At 57.5% G+C, this 19,885-nt stretch overlaps 1 protein-coding gene across 1 annotated transcript in view; it reads right to left on the bottom strand.

Moving 5' to 3' along the window:
- The window catches only part of GFRA2 (GDNF family receptor alpha 2), an 81,927-nt gene extending 65,206 nt beyond the window's left edge, over positions 1 to 16,721 (bottom strand). Inside the window, exons 1-3 of the mRNA XM_027598824.1 lie at positions 15,926 to 16,721; positions 10,371 to 10,685; positions 4,581 to 4,664 (exon numbers count right to left, since the gene is read on the bottom strand). Coding sequence (XP_027454625.1) covers positions 4,581 to 4,664; positions 10,371 to 10,685; positions 15,926 to 15,965 — 439 coding nt within the window. The 5' untranslated portion in view covers positions 15,966 to 16,721. The remainder of the gene's footprint in view (positions 1 to 4,580; positions 4,665 to 10,370; positions 10,686 to 15,925) is intronic.
- Between the last annotated feature and the right edge of the window lie 3,164 nt (positions 16,722 to 19,885).

The following is a 19,885-nucleotide window of genomic DNA, read 5'->3' as shown; positions in this document are numbered from 1 at the left end:
CTCCCTATCCCCCAGGCACGGCCCTGAGGCTACGAGGGAAACCATTGCCTGGGCCTCCCAGACCCTCCACCCTTGCATTGATGGCCTCCCTCCACGTGACCCGAGCATGGAACACTTCCACAACCTCTCTCCGCCTGAACAGTCTCTCCCTTCCCTAAGAAGACCTTCTTCTCCTCACCTGTTCCATCCTCTCCTGCCTCCCCATGTGCGACCAGCTGGGGTGCAGTATTCACAGGGTCACGAACACCTGGGGACGGAGGGGCTCCCAACTTCAGCTCCCCCAAACCCCTGTCCCCTACTGAGCATCCTCGGCACAGGGAAGATGACTGTTACTCTGCCTACATCCGTTCTCAGTAACTCCTCTGTAGTCGACAGTAGGTATCACATTCCCACCACACAAGCATGGGCACTACAGCTCGAGAAGGCCCAGTGAGGCCCAAGATCACACTCCCCTAAGTGGCCAGGTCGGGATTCAAACCCTAGACTGTCTGCCTTAAGGCCCACACTCTTCTTGTGCACTAGGCTGCCTCCCTAACCACTCCACCTCGTGCTTGCAAGGGCAGTTGAATGGCTAGAAACAGGAAAAACCTCACTTCCCCATGAACTCTCCCTTCCCACCTGGACGCCTCCAACATCACTGCTGCCATGGTTCAGGGCAGAGCCAGGCTGCTCTCCTCCCAGCCTTGGACTCAGGGCTAACGGGACACCAGTAATCCCAGCCCCAGTCACTGACCCTAGGGCCTGTCTTTGAACTAGGCAGAGAGGAAGGGAGGCTGGTCCTTCCCCCAGGGCCTCTGGCATCAGAGAGTGCTAGAGGAATCCTGGCAGCTTTTATTGCCAACAGATTCCCAGTGGGACTTTCTGAGAACCCCAACAGAGAGAGAAGGCCAGAGATAAAGAAGAACACATGTTCTATGAGGTCCCAACAGGGGCCCAAATTCTTAGACAGTAGATGTGAAGGAGATAGTAGCACCCGAACCCCAAAGCTACAAGAACATCCTCTTCCAAGTCCCTAGGGCCCTGATTGGGCATAGTGCGGCCTAAAGGAGGGCCACAGAGACCCCATGCTCCCCATCCCCTGCCTTTCCACACAGAGATGATGGAGGAAGCAATTCACAGCCAACTCTGGGTGTATGCATGTGCAGATGGGCTCCATCCAGTTCTACAAGGTGGCAGCCTCATCATCCCAAAGCATTGGTGGAGATGTTGGGTCCCACGGGCCAAGCCTTCTCAGCCAGCAAGCCACAGGTAGGGGACATATGTGCCCAGAGACTGACCCCACACAGAGGCCCATGTTCCCCCAAGCACCAAGATGCTCTGCGCACCCTAGTATGCCACCCAATATTGCTACTGTCTGTGTGCCTTGGTGGGGAAAAATCAGGGAGCTCTGCTCTAAGCTTATGTCTTCCTTCTTCAGAAAAGAAACATAAGGTCTGGAGCAGGGAAGTGACCTGCCCAAGCCCCTCAGGTGATTTGTGGCAGGGAATGCACTGGCACTCGCTCGGGCCTCCCAGCTCCACATCCAGACTTGTTCCTGCTCTGTGCCCCACCCTGGCCTGCTTGGTTTCCTGCTGGCCTGGCCAAGGCCCTCCACCCAGCTGTGCCCAAGCTTCCCAGATGGGGCCACCCATGCACCAACTCTGGGGCTACTCTGGGTGGAGTGGGGTCAATTGGAGTGATGAGGGGGGCTGTCACAGACCCTGAAGTTATGCCCTCTCTGTAGGGAGTGGTCCCCCGAGCCCAGGGATCCAGGGTCATGTGGGGGCCATTTCCATCTGGGCAGCGGGTAAAAGAAGGTGATTCAGTGAGTTGAGACCCAATAACTTCCTCACTTGTCAATATCCTTATCTTACGGGGCGCCTGGGTGGCTCAGTTGGTTAAGCAACTGCCTTCGGCTCAGGTCATGATCCTGGAGTCCCGGGATCAAGTCCCGTATCGGGCTCCCTGCTCAGCGGGGAGTCTGCTTCTCCCTCTGACCCTCTCCCCTCTCATGCTCTCTCTCTATCTCATTCTCTCTCTCAAATAAATAAATAAAATCTTAAAAAAAAAAATATCCTTATCTCACGGAGTATCAAGTCCATCACATAAAGATTTTCTGCTAGAAAGATGTTTAGTGGGAGTCTGGGAAGCAGACCTCTGACCTTCACCCCTCAAGGAGCAAGGCTAATCTATGTCTTTGCTGCAGGTAAACCCAAAGGCTTCCACCCCTCCAGCAGTACTCAGCTGGCAGGGTGAGAACTGGGTACATCGGGGCTGCACGGCATCCCCACTATAGCATCCCATGCTGAGAATATTCTCAACCTGCATCTGAGCCCCGAGGCTGTCTCCAAAGGAGTGGCCCAAGGTGAAGTTTTATCCAAAACCAATCAGGATCATCTCTGAAGTCTCCATTTCATTCACCACCAACCCCAACCATCACCAGGGCCCAAGGGCAAATCTAGTTGGTCACCCTTTGGCCAATGCCTCCTTTCTCATGGGGTTCCAAGATTTCTCCCATCAGGAACATATATATCCTCCTGTATCAATTCCTTAGATACAGTCTCAAAAATTGGCTCTTGGGTAGGCAAAAAAAGAAAAGTAGGTGTTCCTTGGTATTTGCTATGGACTATATTGCGCCCACCAAATTCACATGCTGAAGTCCTAATCTCCAATGTGACTGTATTTCCAGATAAAGCTTTAGGAGGTAATTAGGTTAAGTGAAGTCATAAAGGTGATAAGGTAGGGCCAAAACCAAGAGAAATGGTGTCCTTATATTATAAAAAAAAAAAAGCTCTCTCGCTCTCTCTCCCCCTCCCTCCCTCCCTCCTCACCACCCCTCCCTTCCCACACAGTGAGAAGGTGGCCATCTGCAAGTGAGGAAAAGAGCGCTCACCAGACACCAAGCCCGGCCAGACTTTGATCTTCAACTTCCAGCCTTTATGAGATAATACATTTCTGTTGTTGAAGCTCCCCAACGTGGTATTTTGTGATGGCAGCCCAAAGAGACTACGACAGTATTTCTCTACAGAGAATTGACTTTTCTCCTTAGCAGGGGGCAATAACGGAAAAAGAAAGTTTGAGAAACAGTCTCCTAGAGAATTCTTCATTTGAAGGGGTTTAGGGTCTCACTGGAGAGTCATTCATTTCACAGTTTTCGAGTGCTGCTTCTCAACTGGTATCAGTCATGCCCCCAAGAGACATTTGGCAATGTCTGGAGACATTTTGGGTTGTCACAACTCAGTGCGTTGCTACTGGCATCCAATGGGTAAAGGCCGGGGACGTTGCTAAACATCCAACAATGCATGGGACAGCTCTGCCCGCGGGACAGAATTATCCAGGTCAAAACCCCAACAGTGCTGCTATTGAGGACCCATGGTTTAAGAGCAAAAGAAACTTCAGAAGGCTTCACATACTGCCACAAAACTTCCTAGAAACCTAAGGTCCGGGGCCCTGTACCATAACAGGCCCCCCTGGCCACCACTGAGCACCAGTGGTGGCTTCAGGAGGAGCTCGTCCCCAGCCCCTACAGAGCGGTTCCCAAGACAGGAAGGCCCGCCCAGTGCCCGAGCAGGGGCGGCTGCCCTGGGCCCACAGGTCTCCCAGATGCCAGAGGGAACAGGCCAAGAAGAAGGAACCAACAAAGTCCTCGGACTCCTGCACAGGGACCGTGACAAGCAAAGCTAGAGCTCCACACAGCCCTCAAACTTCCCGGGGCAGGCCAGGGCAGGCCGGGGCAAGAGTGGCCGGGGCAGGAGTGGCCGGGGCAGGAGTGGCCGGGGCAGGCCGGGGCAGGAGTGGCCAGGGCAGGAATGGCCGGGGCAGGCCGGGGCAGGAGTGGCCGGGGCAGGCCGGGGCAGGCCGGGACAGGAGTGGCCAGGGCAGGCCGGGGCAGGAGTGGCCGGGGCAGGCCGGGGCAGGAGTGGCCGGGGCAGGCCGGGGCGGAGTGGCCGGGGCAGGCCGGGGCAGGAGTGGCCGGGGCAGGAGTGGCCGGGGCAGGAGTGGCTGGGGCAGGCCGGGGCAGGAGTGGCAGGGACCAAGAGGCCTCTCAGCGGCGCTCAAAAAGAAGATCCCCCGGGGGAAGGGGAGTCCCAGAGTGGAGCTGAGAGGGGTGATATTACTGCCAAGAGCCACAGCTAACCATTCCTGGTCGGGCCCTGGGCTGCGCTGCCCAGCAGCTCACTGAGCCCTTCACAACCACTGGCTCATTCAGACCTCCCAACAACCCAACGTAGGTACTCTTCCACTGTGCAACTGAGGAAACTGAGGCACAGGAAAGGTGAACAACTCGACCAAAGTAGAATTCCAAAGTGCAAGAGTTAGGAACTGGAAAGAAGGACCCCGCAGGGCAAGACACGTGACAAACTAGGAGCGTGACACCAGGTTTCCAATTCAAGACCTACTGCATGGAAGGTGCATTCTAGGCAAGTCCCATAAATGCTCCACTCCACACACAACCTCAGGGGTGGGTGTTATGGTTTCTTCTTTCACAGATGAGGACCCCAAGCTCAGAAACACAAAGGGGCTTGCTGGTGGAAGGCAGAACCGACTGAAGGCCAGGGCGCCTAGGAGGACTGGGGAGGCCCTAGCACAAGCCCACTTACCTGAGAAGATTGAAGCAAGCCTGAAGATGTCCGAGAGGCGGGAGGTCACCGGCTCATAGGGTGAGGCTTCATAAAACTCCTCACCTGGAAGAGAGAACCGGCGTCAGGCCCAGCTTCACCCCTCCCACGGTGCTAGACAAGAGCAAGTGATGCATGAGATGCTGAACATTTCATACGGGTGAGTTCTTTCTCTCCAACTAGAGTAGAAGTCTCCCACAGCAGGTCAGTACTGCTCACGCTTCCCTCTGCTGACCTCCCTGCATGCCCAGCCCTCTTCTAAGGACTTCCAAGTGCTTCCGGAAAGAAAGCACTGGGGAGGTGGACAGCCTGCAGAAGGCCAGACATAAATCAAAGGATCTGAAGCCAAAGGCCCTCCAAGGTTGTTCAGTACAAGTTCCTCATTTCACAAGAGAGGACTCTGAGGTGGCCCAGAGAGGTAAAGACACCTGACTGAGATCACACAGCCCCTTGTGGCAGAGCTAGACTAGACTCTGGTCTCTTGGCCCTCACGCTGACATTCTCCCCCATCACTACAGGTTCGCTCTGCCCAGGCCACCTAAGGGCACAGAACTTCCTCTTTGTTTCCTGTCATGTCACCAGAAGGGTCCGCCTGGAGGGGCTGAAGGTCTGCTGAGTGGAGGCATGACCCCCATCTTGTCTGACCAACTCCCCACCTCTGCACTCCCTCCCTGGCCTCCCCACCACCTGCTGGCTTCTCAGACCCGTCCTCAGGGCTCTGGGGTGCATCAGAGGGCTGGTGAATGGAAAAGCAAGCGAGTGACGGGAGATAAATGGCACAGGGATGCCCTGGAGACCCACCACCTCCTCATTGGGACTCCCGCCCCCTCCACCAACACCTCGGCAGGACAGGAAATATCCTCTTGAGACATTACTGTGAGGAGAAATCAATGGATAATCACTCAGACTGTGTGTGTGCTGAAGGGGCGGGGGAGATAGGTGATGACCCACAGTCTCACACATTGATTTCCCATTCCCCCGGGGTCCAGCACCTGAAGAAGAGCACATGTGCGGTGGCATCCACAGGGCCACCTGCAGGACGGGGCCAGCCATCCAGAAGAGGGGACCTGCAATCTGCCCGTAAGGGGTGAGGTCCCCCGGAGGCCAGCACTCAAGGCGTATCTGGCCCTCTGCTGGTTCACAGAGCAAGGCATCTGTCTGCTAATAGGTAGCAGACCCCCCAAAAATGGTACAGACCCCCAGATGTTCATTCTCCCCCTGGAGAACTGGCCCCCACCCTTTACTTCACCTCACAGGAGCAAGCACCCTTCACGCCCTGCAACACACAGTACACAGAACGCACTACACACAACGGGCCCTAAGCACTATCTGCTGACCGACATCCAAACGGTATTGATCCTTTCAGGCCAGTCTCCGATCCCACCTGCCCCCGGGACTGACCAGGCCTGTACAATCTCAGTGTCCTCCTCTCTACCCACAGGCACCAGAAAAACTCCCAGCGGTGGGGTTACCAGCCACTGCTATTGGTTGGGGCCAAATAATACAAGAGCTTAGGAAGAGTTTTTGTAGGAAAAATGATGTTACACTGAGCCCTCTCTGCACGGGCACCACTGAAAACGCTTTAGGTGTACGAACTCACTTCATCCTCTTAATTTCTCTAAGAGATAGGCACTATTCCTCTTCCTGTTTTATTGCTAAAGAACTGGTCTGAGATGTTAAGTAACTGACCCAAGGTCACACAGCTGGTAAGTGGCAGAGCCAGGTTTCAAACCCAGGCAGCTGGCTCCAGAATCCAAGTACTTAGCCATGATGAATACAGTCTCCAAAATTAAAAGTGTTGCTGAACCAAACTGTTCTTAAGCAAGTACTGCTGCTGTTGGACTTTTCACAGGGTCAGTCTTAGGCCAGCAGGACTGCTTCCCCAGCCCCAGGCCTGTCCTTCCCTCCTGCACCTGGCAAAGCTAGGCACCTGGGTACGGATCAGCTAGTATGATCGACTGCAGGGTTGGGGGTTAGTGTCTGGGGGGGAAAACAGCCTCTTGGCAGGACTGGCTGGGAAAGGCCCATCCTATTTAAGTCAACTCATGCTGCACGCTCCTGCGGCAGAATTCACCAGCAGGAAATCGGAGACCTGGCCCCTTGGGCATCCCGGCCACCAGACTGACCCAAACCTAAGGTGTCAGATTCCCAGGCCATGACCTGTGCAAGAGGCCTTTGCTCTTCACATGTGAAGGACCAGAATGACCCTGAACTTCAGGGCCACCTCTGGAGAAGGCAAGAAGTCTGGTCTCAAGTGCCCCGTGGAGCCATCAGGGACAGCACCACCATGTAAATAATGGCGGTGGGTGACAGAAGGGACAGTTGAGCCCCAGGCCACAGGTTCTCCCCAGGGCAGTTGGAAAGAGGTCTGGATAAGGAGTCGGGGGCCCTGGTCCCACCAACCCTCCTCCCTGCACCCTCAGCTTCCCCACCAGAGTGGGCGTGGGACAGAACGATCTCTAGGTCCTTTGCAATTGGGACCATCTAGGAGCTCAGCAGAGGCCACATCCCTGCCACCACCAGCTCTGTCCGCAGCTGAGGTCCTCAGACTATGCATAGCTCAGCCTCAGGTGGAGGGAGAAGGTGGGGCCCAGCCTCCAGAGCAATCACACCCGCCAGCAGGGGCCAAGGAGAAGCCACAATCAAAGTCCAAACCAGTACAGATCTCTCCTCTCCACAATCCCCCACCCCGCCCCAGGCCCAAGCCAGGTTATTCAGTGTTATTAAGGAATAGGGAGGAAGTGCTTGCAGCCTCCCCCAGGGAGACCACTCATCCCACACGGTGAATAATTAACTCTCAGGTGGATCCTGTCACTCCCAGGAACATTACCTACTGTTAAATGGCCTCTCAGCTTCCCCTGGCCAGCTCTAGGCAGAAACCACCTCGGGCTCCCAAGAGCCAGGAATGGGGGCGGGGTGCATTCTGAGGAAGGAGAAAGCAGGGGGTCTACTTTTGTAGGATTGGCCCAGGGGAGGGTTCTCCTAGCCACATGCAGCCCAGCACAGGGGACCACGGCTGAATCAGCGCTTCCCCACCCCCACCCCGAAGCACACAGAGGCTTCAAAGATGGTCGCTGAGTAAGAGAACCGGCAAGCCAGCTCACGCCTCTCCCGTCCGGCATTGCTGGGTTGAGAGGGCCTTGAAGAGCAAAGGGCAGGACGCAGCATAAAGCCCGTGACACACGCCATCTTCATCCAAACGCCCCACTGCCTGGCTCCCACCAGCAAGGACCTCAGCCCTCTGGCACGGTAATGCCAGAGGGAGCCACTCCGGTGGCCAGGCTCTCGGGCGGCCCACCGGCTCTTCCAGCTGGCAGTCCTGACCCCTCCCCTGGGAAGCCTGCAGCCCTCAGCAAGCCCACAACAAGGTACCGCCCCACTTCCCCTGGGTTGAAACTGAAGACCTCAGGAAAGAAAACAAGAAACTAAAGAATGCAGCCGTGGGCTCAGGGACCTCAGTTTTCAGGCAGTAGAGAGGCATCCTCCCTCACCTCGCAGGGAATAAAGGACATGCACTTTGTGGCACTGTTTCCCTCTCTCTGCTCACCTCTAGCTCCAGGACTCGAGGTTGCTGGGAACGGGAGACTGAGTCAGAAAAATTACTTTGCTATTCACGGTGGTGACACTGTTCATAATGACCTGCCCTCTTTACTCCCACGTTCAGGGTGTATTGGAACCATCTCGGCGCCTGGTCAGAAATCCCTCCTTCTCCGGCCCCCACACCCGGTCCCCATTTCCCCTACCCTCCAGCACCCTGAGGCCATGCTGCTTCTCCATCTCAGGCTAACCACGGACGCTGTTCCACAGCATACCCCTCTCTTCACCTCAACACTCCACCACTACTGGCCTACCTTCCGTTTCAAGCTGCTCCGCCCTCTCACATCTTAAAAAAAAAGTCACCCTTTGTCCTCTCTTCCTCACACCAAACTTCTAGAAGTTGTCCACAGTCACCTTTCCCAGCTGCCACTCACCCCCTAACCAGGCTTCTGCTCCCAGCAGCCACCTGTGGAGCTCACCCTAAGGGCACAGGGCCACGCTGCCAGCCCTCTCCTGCTGGACCCCAAGTACCGGAGACTGCTGGCCCTCCTTCCTTCCCCGGTCCCCTGCTGTCCCTCCCGCCTCTCTCCTGCACCCTTGCAGGTGCCCCTGCCTCCCCCACCCATCTGTAAATGTCGGTGGTGGCCCCGGGGGCTCTGTCCCCGCCCTCCCCTCAGTGTGCCCACACCCTTGGCCTTGGCTGACTGGCAGTTCCTAAATCTCCATGTACAAAGCCGCTTCCCCACCTGGGCTCCAACCAGAGCCACAGGCCCCAAAATTAAGGCATCATCTCCCTGCCCTCCCCCCGACGAAACCTTCTCTGCCTCTTGCAAACGGCCCCATCACCCACCCAGTTGCCCAAAACAGAAAACTGCCCTCCTTGATTCCTCTCCCTTCACCAAGACCTGTTGGTTCTGCTTCCCTGGACCCTCCCTCAATCCTGCCACTGTCCTCAGCCAGCCACCACAACCCCTGGCCTGGATCACAGGAACAACCTCCTCTGCTGGAACCACATGAACACTGTCCTGAAGCTGAGATCGCGTGGCCGCCCCTTGCGGGGCTCCCTGAGGCCCAGCAGGTCCCGCACCCCTCCCCTCTCCTCCCCCCATCCCCACTTCCAGCTCCCCACCTGACTACACTGAGTTACTTGTTGGTCTGCAAGTGAGTTCAACTCCCTCCTGGGGGCTTTGCCAAAGCTCCCCCTCCACCTCCCACACTCTGCCCATATCCCTCCGGCATAACTGCAGCTCACTCTTAGTCTCGGCTCAGAGGCTGCCTCTTCCAGGAAGGCTCTTGAGACTGTAAGAACCTGCCATGGGGCTCCCACAGCACCAGTGCGTTCTGACAGCATTCAGGCCACAAAGTGACGGAAAGCTCCTCACTTCTCTGCACCCCCCCAACTATGGGCTCCATGAAGGCAGAGGCTCCCCCCCGCTTGTTCTCAAGTGTTCCCATAATGCCCAGCAGATGATAACCTCTCAATAAACAGTTGTTGAATCAATAAATGACTGTCTGACCAAGGTGGCCAATCCTCCTGCACTATACGCAAATCCTCTACACTGTGGTCTGGAGGGGGATGACACTGGGGAGCGGGCTGTTAGGGGAGGGGGCGTTGGCAGGTTCCACCTTGGCAGGTGGAGGGGCCTGCTGCCCACACACTGCTCCAAGCCTTATGGAAAGGGCCTAGGCCAGCCCTGGGGTCAGGAAGGCCCCTGAAGAGCAAGCCTCCTGGCCGCAGGAAGAGCAAAAACGGGACTGCCCTCAGCTCAGAGCCCAGGCCTTCGGGCAGTGGCAGGGGCTGGTTTGCTTGGAGGCACAGCTCTGCCTGCAGCGACCCCCCCCCCATCTGCCTGGGTACTCCTGCCTCCCCTTCTCTGTTACCACTTGCACAAGTCCATCCCTCCGTCCGTCCGTCCGTCCATCCATCCTCTCCCTGACCCCTACCCCCCTCCTTTCTCCAGCCTTGTTCTCCTTCTCCCACCAGCCGGCCCCCTCTCCTCCCCAGCTGACATTCTGCCCCCTCCTTCACCTCTCCTGGCCGCCTCTAACAGCTGCCCTCCTAGGTCAGCCAGCTACTTCCTCTATGTTCCAGGCTCCCCTGGCAGGGAGCGATAGAGAGCTGGCCGGTTCCCTCCACTACCGAGTCTTCCCTTGAACCTAGGCCCCCACCCACAGCTCCCCAACCCCCCACCCCCCCCCACCAACTCTTCCCCCCCACCACCCCGCCGGGCTTACCCTCAGTCAGCCCCAGGTGGATGCTCCAGTAGATCTGCAAGCACTGCAGCTCCTTCTTCATGCCCCGCTTGCAGCGACAGTCGTACAGCGGGCTCTCCTGCAAGACCTCCAGGGCCGCCTGGCACTCCTTGTTGGCCAGCATGGTGTTGCGGTCCCGGCCCGCCAGGCACTGCCGCAGCGTGCGGTAGCGGGAGCTGCAGTTGGATTCCGCGGCGCACAGCTCATTGGCCCGGACACAGTCCACTGGGGGGCGCCAGCCGTGGAGCTCGGGGCCCTGCAGGGAGGAAGGGCTGGCCAAAGAGCGGAGGGTCTCGTCTGGGTGGTGGGGAGGGAAGACAAGCATGAATGAGGGCCGCCACGACCTCCGACCCAAGATGCAGGCCTGGGGGCTTGGGCCCTTCGGGGAATTTCACACCCATCTTACTCCAAAGCACACCAAGGCCGACTCCATGCTGCCTTCCCCACCACACAGCGGGTCAGAGGAAGAGCCCAAAGGTTCCCAAGACACCAACATCCCTCCTCAAGCCCAAAGGAGACCTCGAGCTGTCATTGTGCCCCGGCTCTACCAGATTCTCTTCCAATTCCACTTGGTCACCCCTCAGCCCTTGGCCCAGGAGCAGAGCAGAGGAAAGCCTGAAGACCCTCCAGCAAGACCACAGACAGTGGAAAACCCCAGGAGGCCAGAGAAGGATGCCACAGCCTCAGCAGAGAGCTGGGGGCTGCAGGGCCTGCCCGAGTGTGCAGAGGAGGACTCTCACTTTCCTGCTGCCCAAACCTCCATCCACCTCAGTTCCACCAGAGGTCCAGCCAACAGGCTGGGTTAAACTGGGAAAGCAGCAGGAAATAATTTTACTCTCCTAGTCTGTTAGGACCTCAGAGACCACAGCATCCAGCTCCCCCGACCCCCACCACTTTACCCTGGGGAAACTGAGACCTAAAGAAGGGAGAGGACAACTCAAGGTCACACATGGGCTGAAAGCGCCCCTCAGACTCCTGGACTGTCCATTCTGAGTTCCCAGACTCTAAGAGAAGACCCCAAGAGACAAGCCTGACCTGTGGCCTGAGGCATGCCCAGAAGGGGGCGGCCACGCCTTTCCAGCCCAGCCCTCCACACCTTCCAGTCCAAGTGCACCCTGGCTGGACACCTGAAAACATGCCTTCTGTGGCCAAGTTGTACCCCAGCCCTGCAGAAAGAAAGTGCTGCAGGCAAGCCTGACAAGCCCCTAGCTTTCTTCCTTGTGTGTGTGTGTGTGTGGCTTTCTCAATTCTCTCTCACACACACTTCTCTCTCTGACTTCCTTCTAAGGTCTATTTCTTCATCACCTTTGCTCTTTGAATAGCCTTGTGCCCCAATCTCTCTCTCTCTCTCTAGCACTTCCTACTTCTCTCTTCCCTCTCCTCTCCACCCTTCTCTGAAACCCTCTCCCCCTTGGTCTCTCCTTTTTTTTTTCTTCTTTCCAAAAGCCGAATAATAAGCCAACTGCAAAAGGGAAAGAGCTTCCCTCCCTGGACTCTGGTCTTGCACATGGAGCCTTGCCTTTCCAAAGGTGAACAGGCAGGATTCAACCACCCTTCCTACCCATCACCCTCAGAGCACCTAAACCCACCGTCCTCTGAAGGAAGGGGCTCCGGGGAAAAGATTCAGAAGGGAAGGGCAGGGAGGAGCCCACTTGGTCCTGTCAAAATCAAGCTCCCAAAATGGTTTCCTCTAGACACAGACATCACCCCAGTCTTCCTGTCCACTCCAGATCCTGCCCCGGAAAAAGCCCCTCCATACGCCAGAGCAGAGACTGCCTTTTCCAAGACCCAGGAGTGACCTGGGAGGCTTCCTCCATTCCATCCAGCCCAAAGCATACTGGCCAGAAGTCCCCTCCTCAGAATCCTGTAGAATCCGCCCTTCCCCGCCCCCGCCCCAATCCCTACCCAGAATGGCCACTTCTCACTCCTTCCCCCAGGAGGCCCTGCTCAGGGGGGGAGCTACCATAGGGAGACAGCGACACCTAGAGGCAGAGCACTGCACCACGAGCCTGCCACTCCGGACAGCTGCGGAGGGAAAGGACTCCACCACTGTCGGGAGGAGACCTAGCCACAAGGAGAGGAAGTAGAAGAGCAAGGGGCAGGCCTGCAATGGAGAAGGCCATAAGGGCCAGAGAAAAAGATATTCCTTCTCCCGTTGACCATACCTCTGCCTCAGGACAGGAAGAGTTGAAGGCTGTGGCCAAGCTGAGACAAGACAAGAGAAGAAGCCAGCATGGGGTGTGAGCACTAACAGCGGGGCATCTGCCCAGGCACCGGCTGGAGAGGTGTTCTCCGCCCAAGCCGAGGCAGCAGCTTTATTTCCTGGCTTCAGCAAATTCCTAGGTCCCCGAGCAGTACTCAGTGCATGTGGGCCACCCAGGAGCAGCTGAGCTTACCCAGCCTCACTTGCACCTGCTACCCCTACCTAGCCAGCGGCCAGCCTGCATGCTAGAGTCTCAAGAATGACCCAGCCTTGGGACTTCCACGGACTTCCCCGCAGTGTCCCAGCAGCCTTCTCCCTTCTCACCTTGACTGTGCCTGAGGCTGCACTGTCTGAGACAGCCTGAGAAGGGATCATCCTGGGCAGGCTTAAAGGTCAAGACACTGGCCTAGGGGATTGGGGCAAGAAGGACACTTACCCTGCCTGCCTTACAGGTGGGCCCTAGAGCCCCACAGGATAATCCTCACAAATGCTGGGCTCCTGTGCCAAAAGTAAGGGCTTCCCCCATGCTGCCAGCTGGTACACGTGACCAGGGCAGGAAGATGCTCTGCAGAGAGCCAATGCATCCTCTCCCCAAACTCCCTGGCTGCACCCATCCTTGGCTCTTCTAGTTGGCGTCATGACCCCCAGAACCAATCAAGCCCAGACAGAGAAAGAAATAGCAACTGGGAGCCTTGGGCCAAGAATTCTAAAAGAGTAAAGGTCAGAAGGTATCCTGCTGCTTCCAAATTCTAAATCAGGAGAAAACTCAGATCCATTAAGAAAAGACATGTGGAACAGCTTCTAGAGACAAGGGGGACTGAGAGACTACACGGAGCTGCAAACACCCTCCCGCACTGAACAGCCCCACAAGAGCTAGAATGCACACTAGGATACCAGAGGGAAGATACCCTCTGACCAGCCATGCCCCCAAGTGACTTTCCCCATCTCATTCTCTCCCTGGGTATGTCAACCCTGGAGGTCAGGATGACTGGGCCAGAAAGGCCTCTCTACCTCCAGGCCTCACTCGGAACCTTGGGGGGCACACTGAAGACCCATGTTCCTGGCACCACACTTCACCGTGCCCCCCCCACACACACACTAAACCTGCCTACCCAGTCTCAAGCTCCACAAAACCCTCTCCCCGCAAGTGGAATTTCCAACCAACTCCCAACCGTGGGCTCCTTGCCAAGGAAAGTGGCCCTGAGGCTGAAGTTTCCTTAATACCAGCCTATCCCTTCCTCCTTGGCTGGCCTCACCCAGAGTCTTCTAATATCTAGTGGTCACTCAGTGAACCCCTCCCCCCAGCTCTGGAAAGGGACATCTCAAGGGAGGGGAGCTGAAGGGCTCTGACCAAAAGGACTGCTGATCCCCTGCTCTTACTCTTCCTGTCACCACTGACCCCAGGGTCTCAGACTCCGGGCGCATCTCTGACACACACATACACACACATACCCCTATATCATGAGAACGAAGTCAACTCCACAGCCCTCCCAGCTGAAAAAAAGCCTGCCTGCAACATGGGGTCCTGGGCCTAGACAGGACTAAGGGGCCCATAACGCTCTTCTCCACCCCAGGACATCAGAAGGCACCTCTGGGGTATAGCCATACACAGCTCAGCAGCGGGCAATCTGGCGGCTTCTCCTGAAATACAATTTTCTTTTCTTCTTGGCCCCAGAAAGCTGGGTTTTCAAACGAGCAGTGGGAGAAAAGGTCAGGTTTTATAACAGCCCCTCCAGAATGAGAGTCCACTTGCAGTGGGTTGCCAGGAAGGGCTGCAAACTCACAGTGGGCCCAGAGTACCTTTGCCGCTTCCTCCTGCAGCCCCTCCCACCCTGGAGACAGCTGCCTCTGGTTTAGGGGGGCAGGACCTGTGAAGGCCACACCCTAGAGCAGGGCCAGGCACCCTGGGGGACCGCAGCTTCTGGGACAGGGTAGAGGCAGGGGGTGGACAAAGGGTCTAATCAGTATTGACTCAAATCCCCTATTCAAGCCAGGAGGGCACTTACTAGACCACAAACATCTTTCTGTGATGGGCACCTACCCCCTCAGGCCTTCCCCTCTCCCCTCCTCCAGGAGAGAAAGGGTACAGTCCTGACCCAGCTAGGCACCCCAGCTCACCAGAGGCTAACAGCAGGCCAGGGTGGCAGGAACAGCATCCACACCGAAGCAGATGTGTGAGCCCTCAACACACTCGTTACCCAGCTCCCTCTCCAGAGCACCTACCCAGGGGCAGCAGCCTGGCCAGGGACTCCAGGTCAGCACCCGGCTGGCAAACACCTTCTTCCTCCCCTCCCCTCCCAGAATCCCCTCTCTATACCCATTTCCCAAGCAGCTGAGATTTCACATAGCACAAAAGGGTGCGAGGGGTTGGGAATTCTGGGTGGGAAAGAGACTGCCCAGGGTTCAGGGACACCAGGCAGCCCCTCCTCCCTGCAGTTGGAGGAGGGGGCTTATAGAATAAGCAGTGGTCTTTGTTCAGATCCCTTTTTTTCCCATCACTCCTCTCCCTCTTCACCCAGGGAAGCAAACTTTGACCTCCCTCCCTCCTCTTCCCACAAGCTACAGGGTTCCCAGGCGGCCAGAGGTGGTGAGGGATAGGTAGTGAACGGTTGCTCACAACCCTTCACTCCTGCCCACGCATCTGGCTCAGGTCTGGTCGGGAGGGCGGGAGAAGGGTGGGGAGAAACTTGAAAAGTGTTCCAGGGAGTGGGGCCACTGGAAAGGGGTTCGGGGAGCGGGAAGTGGGATGCATTTCCCGAAGGGTGATTGGCAGGTGAGGGGATGGCGGCCAGCGCTGCCCGCACCGATGTCCAAGCAGGAGATCCAGAAACCCATGCCGTCCGCCCAGGCCGATCCGGGAGCCGACCAGAAAGATGAAACTGGCATGATTTTTCTCTCCGCGACAGAGCCTCTTCCCACCCTCCTCTCTTCCAGATCTAGAGTTGGTATTCTTTTTTTCTTAAGTTGCCGCAATTTGAACCCATTATTTTGAGAGAAATGAGTGCTAGCATTGTATGTGAGTAAGCGAGTGTGCGTGTGTGCGTGCGTATGTGCGGCGATGGTTTGGGTGTTCCAAGTCTCCTTCCCAAGCCCCCCGCGTAACCAGCCAGCGGCTGTTCGCGTCCCTCCGCCCGCAGCCTCGCCGCCCGGCCCGGCTCGATTCGCCAGCGCGGGGGCCCGGCTCGCTCCGCGGCGCGCTCTCCCCGCCGGTCTCCAGCCCGCGCCCCGCTCGCCCCCCGCGTTCCCGGCTTCTCGCCGGCGACCGAACGCGCGGCCCCGCGCGGCCCCCCAGGCTCCCGCGGACGAGCTGCCCTACCCGCCCGCAGGTACTCACCTAAAAAGAAGAGGAGGCAGAAGACGTTTGCCAAGATCATGTTAAATAAATCCCACAGTTTTTTGTGTCTTTCTCCCTTGGGTAAAAAAAAAATAATAACAACAACAATAATAATAGCCAAGCAGTGATAATCAGCCCCAAATCCAATGCGGAGATCCCAGCTAGTCCACCCGATGAAGATCCTGAGTCCGGCGATCCTCGCCTCTGGCGGGGGGGGGGGGGGCAGGAGGGCGGTGGGCTGCCTCTCGACGCCCCCCTTGCCCACTAAAATCAAATATACACGTAAATGAGGGTATATCTGCTTTGCAAGCCGACAGCTTGGTCCTCGCTCTGTCCTCCCCTCCGCTGGTCCGGGAAGGCGCGAGTCCCCGCGGGTCCAATTCCCCTGCGCTTCCCAGGAACGTACTGGGGAGGTGGGGAAGAGGAGATTTGAGAGTGAAGGGCTGGAAGGAAGCAGCGAAGGTGGGGGTCAGAATAAAATAGGAGAGAAATCCACCGACGGGTGTTAGCGTCAAGGAACAATCCAGTGGGAGCTTCGAGGACGAGAGCCCGGAGTCGCTTCTTTCGCACCCAGACGAAGAAAAGATTAAAAAAAAAAAAAAAAAAAAATCTTCTGCCGCTAACCCTTGCTTCGTCTCACTTTTTTCTAATGGAATTCCAGTGACTGTGTGTGTCTGCGTGCGTGTGTCTTTCTCTCTTCTCTCCCTCCCTCTCCTCTCCCTGGCTCTCGCTCTTTGCTCTCGCTCTCTCCAGCTCTCCCTCGCTCTCCTCTCTCCCTCCCCCTTCTCCCTCTCTCCCTGCTCCTCCCTCCGCCCGCCCCCTTCCCCCCTTCGCGGCTCCCTCTCCGCGGCTCTCGCGCCCGCGCCCCTCTTCTCCGCCCGGGGCTCAGCGCTCAGGCTCCCAGGCGGCTGGCGGCTCGGGGCGCGGGAGCGCGGCGGAGCAGCGACACTCTGCAGCGGCGGCGGCGACACGGCGGTGGCGGTGGCGCCGGGGAACGCTGGACGAGAGGAGTGCTTCGCCGCTGACTCCCTCTGCTCCGCCGCCCGCCCTTCCCGGGACTGACCTGCTGCCTTGGCCAGAAACTGACCGGCTCCCCGAGCTACGGCTCAAACCCACCACAGCCTCCTCACCCTCCTCCTGCCTTCTCAGCGCGCCACCGCACCCCCCCACCCCTCGCCGCGGGCGGGCTGCACCCTCAATCCCCACTGCCCCTGCCCCCGCCGCCTCGGCCCACGGGTCCGGGAGGCCTAGGGAGGCTCAGCTGAGGCCGAAGGGCGTGGAGTGTCCACGACACCCCAGCCATCCCGGGGGCATGGGGGGAGGGGCGCCGGAAAATCCCCGGCTGGGCGGCCAGGGTCTGGGGAGGGGCTCCACCCTCCTCGGGCGGATGCGTCCTTGGGCCAGGGAGTCCAAGCAGAGCTTCGCCCCGAAGGCGCAGGAGAAAAGAAGGAGCCCCTCCAGCGCCAGCCCCCAGCGTCCCCGCGCAGCCTGCCTGCCCGGGTCTAGCCCCTAGCACGCATACACGTGTGCTCTCCACGCGGAGCTCGAGAACTTTCCCCACACGCCCCTGGCGCCCTCGGCCCCCTCACGCCCCGGCGTTGCAGCCCTTCGAGACTCCCCTTCCCCACTCCTCTCTCATCCCCTGCCGCGGGAGGAAGGCCGCGGTGCCCGGGCGCCCCGACCGCCTCCTCCGAGGCCGGCTGACCTGCCCGAGCCGCACCGGAGGGATCGGTCGGGGATTCGCACCCCACCCCGGCGGGAGCACCCGAGACCGACCGGGCCCAGGGCTCCGTGCCAAGCTCGGCGGCCCAAGCTCGGCGGCGGGAGAGCTCTCCCAAGGCAGCCGGCAGCTACCCGCTTCGGAGGCTCCGGGTGGGGTCCCCCTCCCCCAGCCGAGAAGGGGGCGATTGATCCATCTGTCGATGGGCCGGGCTCACCGGCGTGTTTTAGTCACGGAATTTACAGTAAACGCCCAGAGGCACCAAAAAGGAAGCGTCTGGCTGGGAAAGGGCTGAAAGAGAGCTGAGGTTGCTGGCACGTTTCGGCAAGAGGGGGCGAGGCGGCGGGGCCGTGGACACGCGGGGGCACACGCCTACGCACGCCAGGCACCCCAGTTTCACTCTCCCTCCCTACACATCCTCAGCAACGTTAGAGCTGCCTGCGTCCCTCGGCTTTGGTGCACACATTCCTGCATTCAGCTCCGCGCGCACCCCGGGTGCTGGGGTGGGGTACATCCAGTGCCTTGTAAACTTTCCGCGCTACCCAAAACCGGATCTGGGCCGGATCTAAGGTGTATTTGGTAGTGTCTTTTACCATGCATTTTTAAATGAACATGACTCTATAAAAGAGTAAATGTTAGAAATCGACCTGGGCGCGAAGGGAGGGGTCACTCACAAAACCAGCAGCCTTCGCTAGTGGAAAAGCTAGAGGGAGCAACTTCCATCTTGCGGATTTAGGCGGGAACTCGTCTTCCCCAGCCCTGGAAGCAGCCCGCGCGGGTCTCTGCCGAATGCCTCTCTTGTCTGGCTGATCCTGGCGCGTTGGCCGGAGCCCTATCTCCTCCCCCACGCCACTGAATTATGCCCGAGGGAGGTGCAGCCCTAGGCAGTTAGTGCAAGACCAGCCCTAGGAAAGCTTGGGGAGAGGAGCTGGGGAAAGCCTCCTCTGGGCAGCCCTCCTTGACTTTGCTCCGGGCCTCTCTAGTTCTAGAAAAAGACTTCATATCTGACAAGGTCTCCCGGCTTCTTTTCCAAAATTCGGGAATTTAAAGAACCAACTTCACAAAAGTATAGATGAAAGGATGACAAGCCGATAGGAATTATACAGCTGGGGCATCTTGGACTGGAGGCCAGAGGTTGGGAGCCCGCTATAAATGAACTTACTCGCTCAGCTGCGCCACTTCAGGGCCTTCTGGTCACCCAAATACACTCCACCATCCCCACACTCTGGTAGCCAATGCAGCTTTTCCCTCTTCCAAGGGCTCTTATTCCAGGCTCCCAAATTAGCACATCCCTCTTTCTCCTCCAAAAATTTGTTAAACTGTCTTTTAACCCCAGTGGGTATTCGAAGGACAACTCTGAAACATATGTGGAAGCTTCGCCTGGCCCCCTTTTGGGTGAAAGGGGCTGAGAAAGCAGCAATGGACACCCAAGAGTGGCTTCCACTGACTTCTCTTGTGGGGGGGGGGGGTAGAATCTGGTAGCAAGAGGTGAGTGGCTGAGGCCTTTTAGGGACTTGGGGTCACCAGGCCTTCACAAGGACAGTGGACCACACCAGCCAGATCAACGTTCAGCTTGTTGTGGCTGTGGGGCACTCTGGCCTTGGGCCCTCTTTCCTCCCTATCTGTATAAGCTTCTCCCACTACAGCCTACCCTCTGCTGACCGCAGGCCTCAACTTGAGCTGCCCTCACATGTGGCAGTCCAAGTGCCGTACCATTATTTCCTGAGCATGTGCTGTGTGTAAGGCTCCCCTCGGCCAGGATCTGCAGAGGAAATACAGATGAACACATACTAGCCATGGGCAATTTAATCTATAAAATCTTTATAAAATGGGAATTAAAAAAAACCCTCAAAGAAATTATATGAGACGCTGTACACAGAGCAGCTAGTCAAATGTCTGGTTCATAGGAAGTTGTTCATAAAATGTCACCCCTTTCCTCTGGGATCTAGGAAAAGGATTGGGAACCTATGACAAGGCATAAAACTTAGCGGGAAATGAGAAGAGAAGATAAAAGGCTATGGGGATCCAAAGACTACTATGTAGAGTATGAGGGATAGGAGATCTTGCAAGAGGGAGTCATGGGAGAAAGGAGAGTCAGTAGGTGTGAACAAAAGCCCCTGGGGTTCACTGACACACTTTCACACACCCTCAAGTACTATATTCCTTCAGACCACCTGGAAGGGCCCATCCCAGCCATCCTGAGCTAACCAGCAGGTAAGCCTCCTGCCCACCCACCCACC

Source organism: Zalophus californianus, chromosome 2 (assembly GCF_009762305.2).
Source record: "Zalophus californianus isolate mZalCal1 chromosome 2, mZalCal1.pri.v2, whole genome shotgun sequence".
Classification (NCBI taxonomy): Eukaryota; Metazoa; Chordata; class Mammalia; order Carnivora; family Otariidae; genus Zalophus; species Zalophus californianus.
The sequence above is the reverse complement of the archived record's forward strand: the minus strand, read 5'-3'. Positions and strand labels throughout refer to the sequence as shown.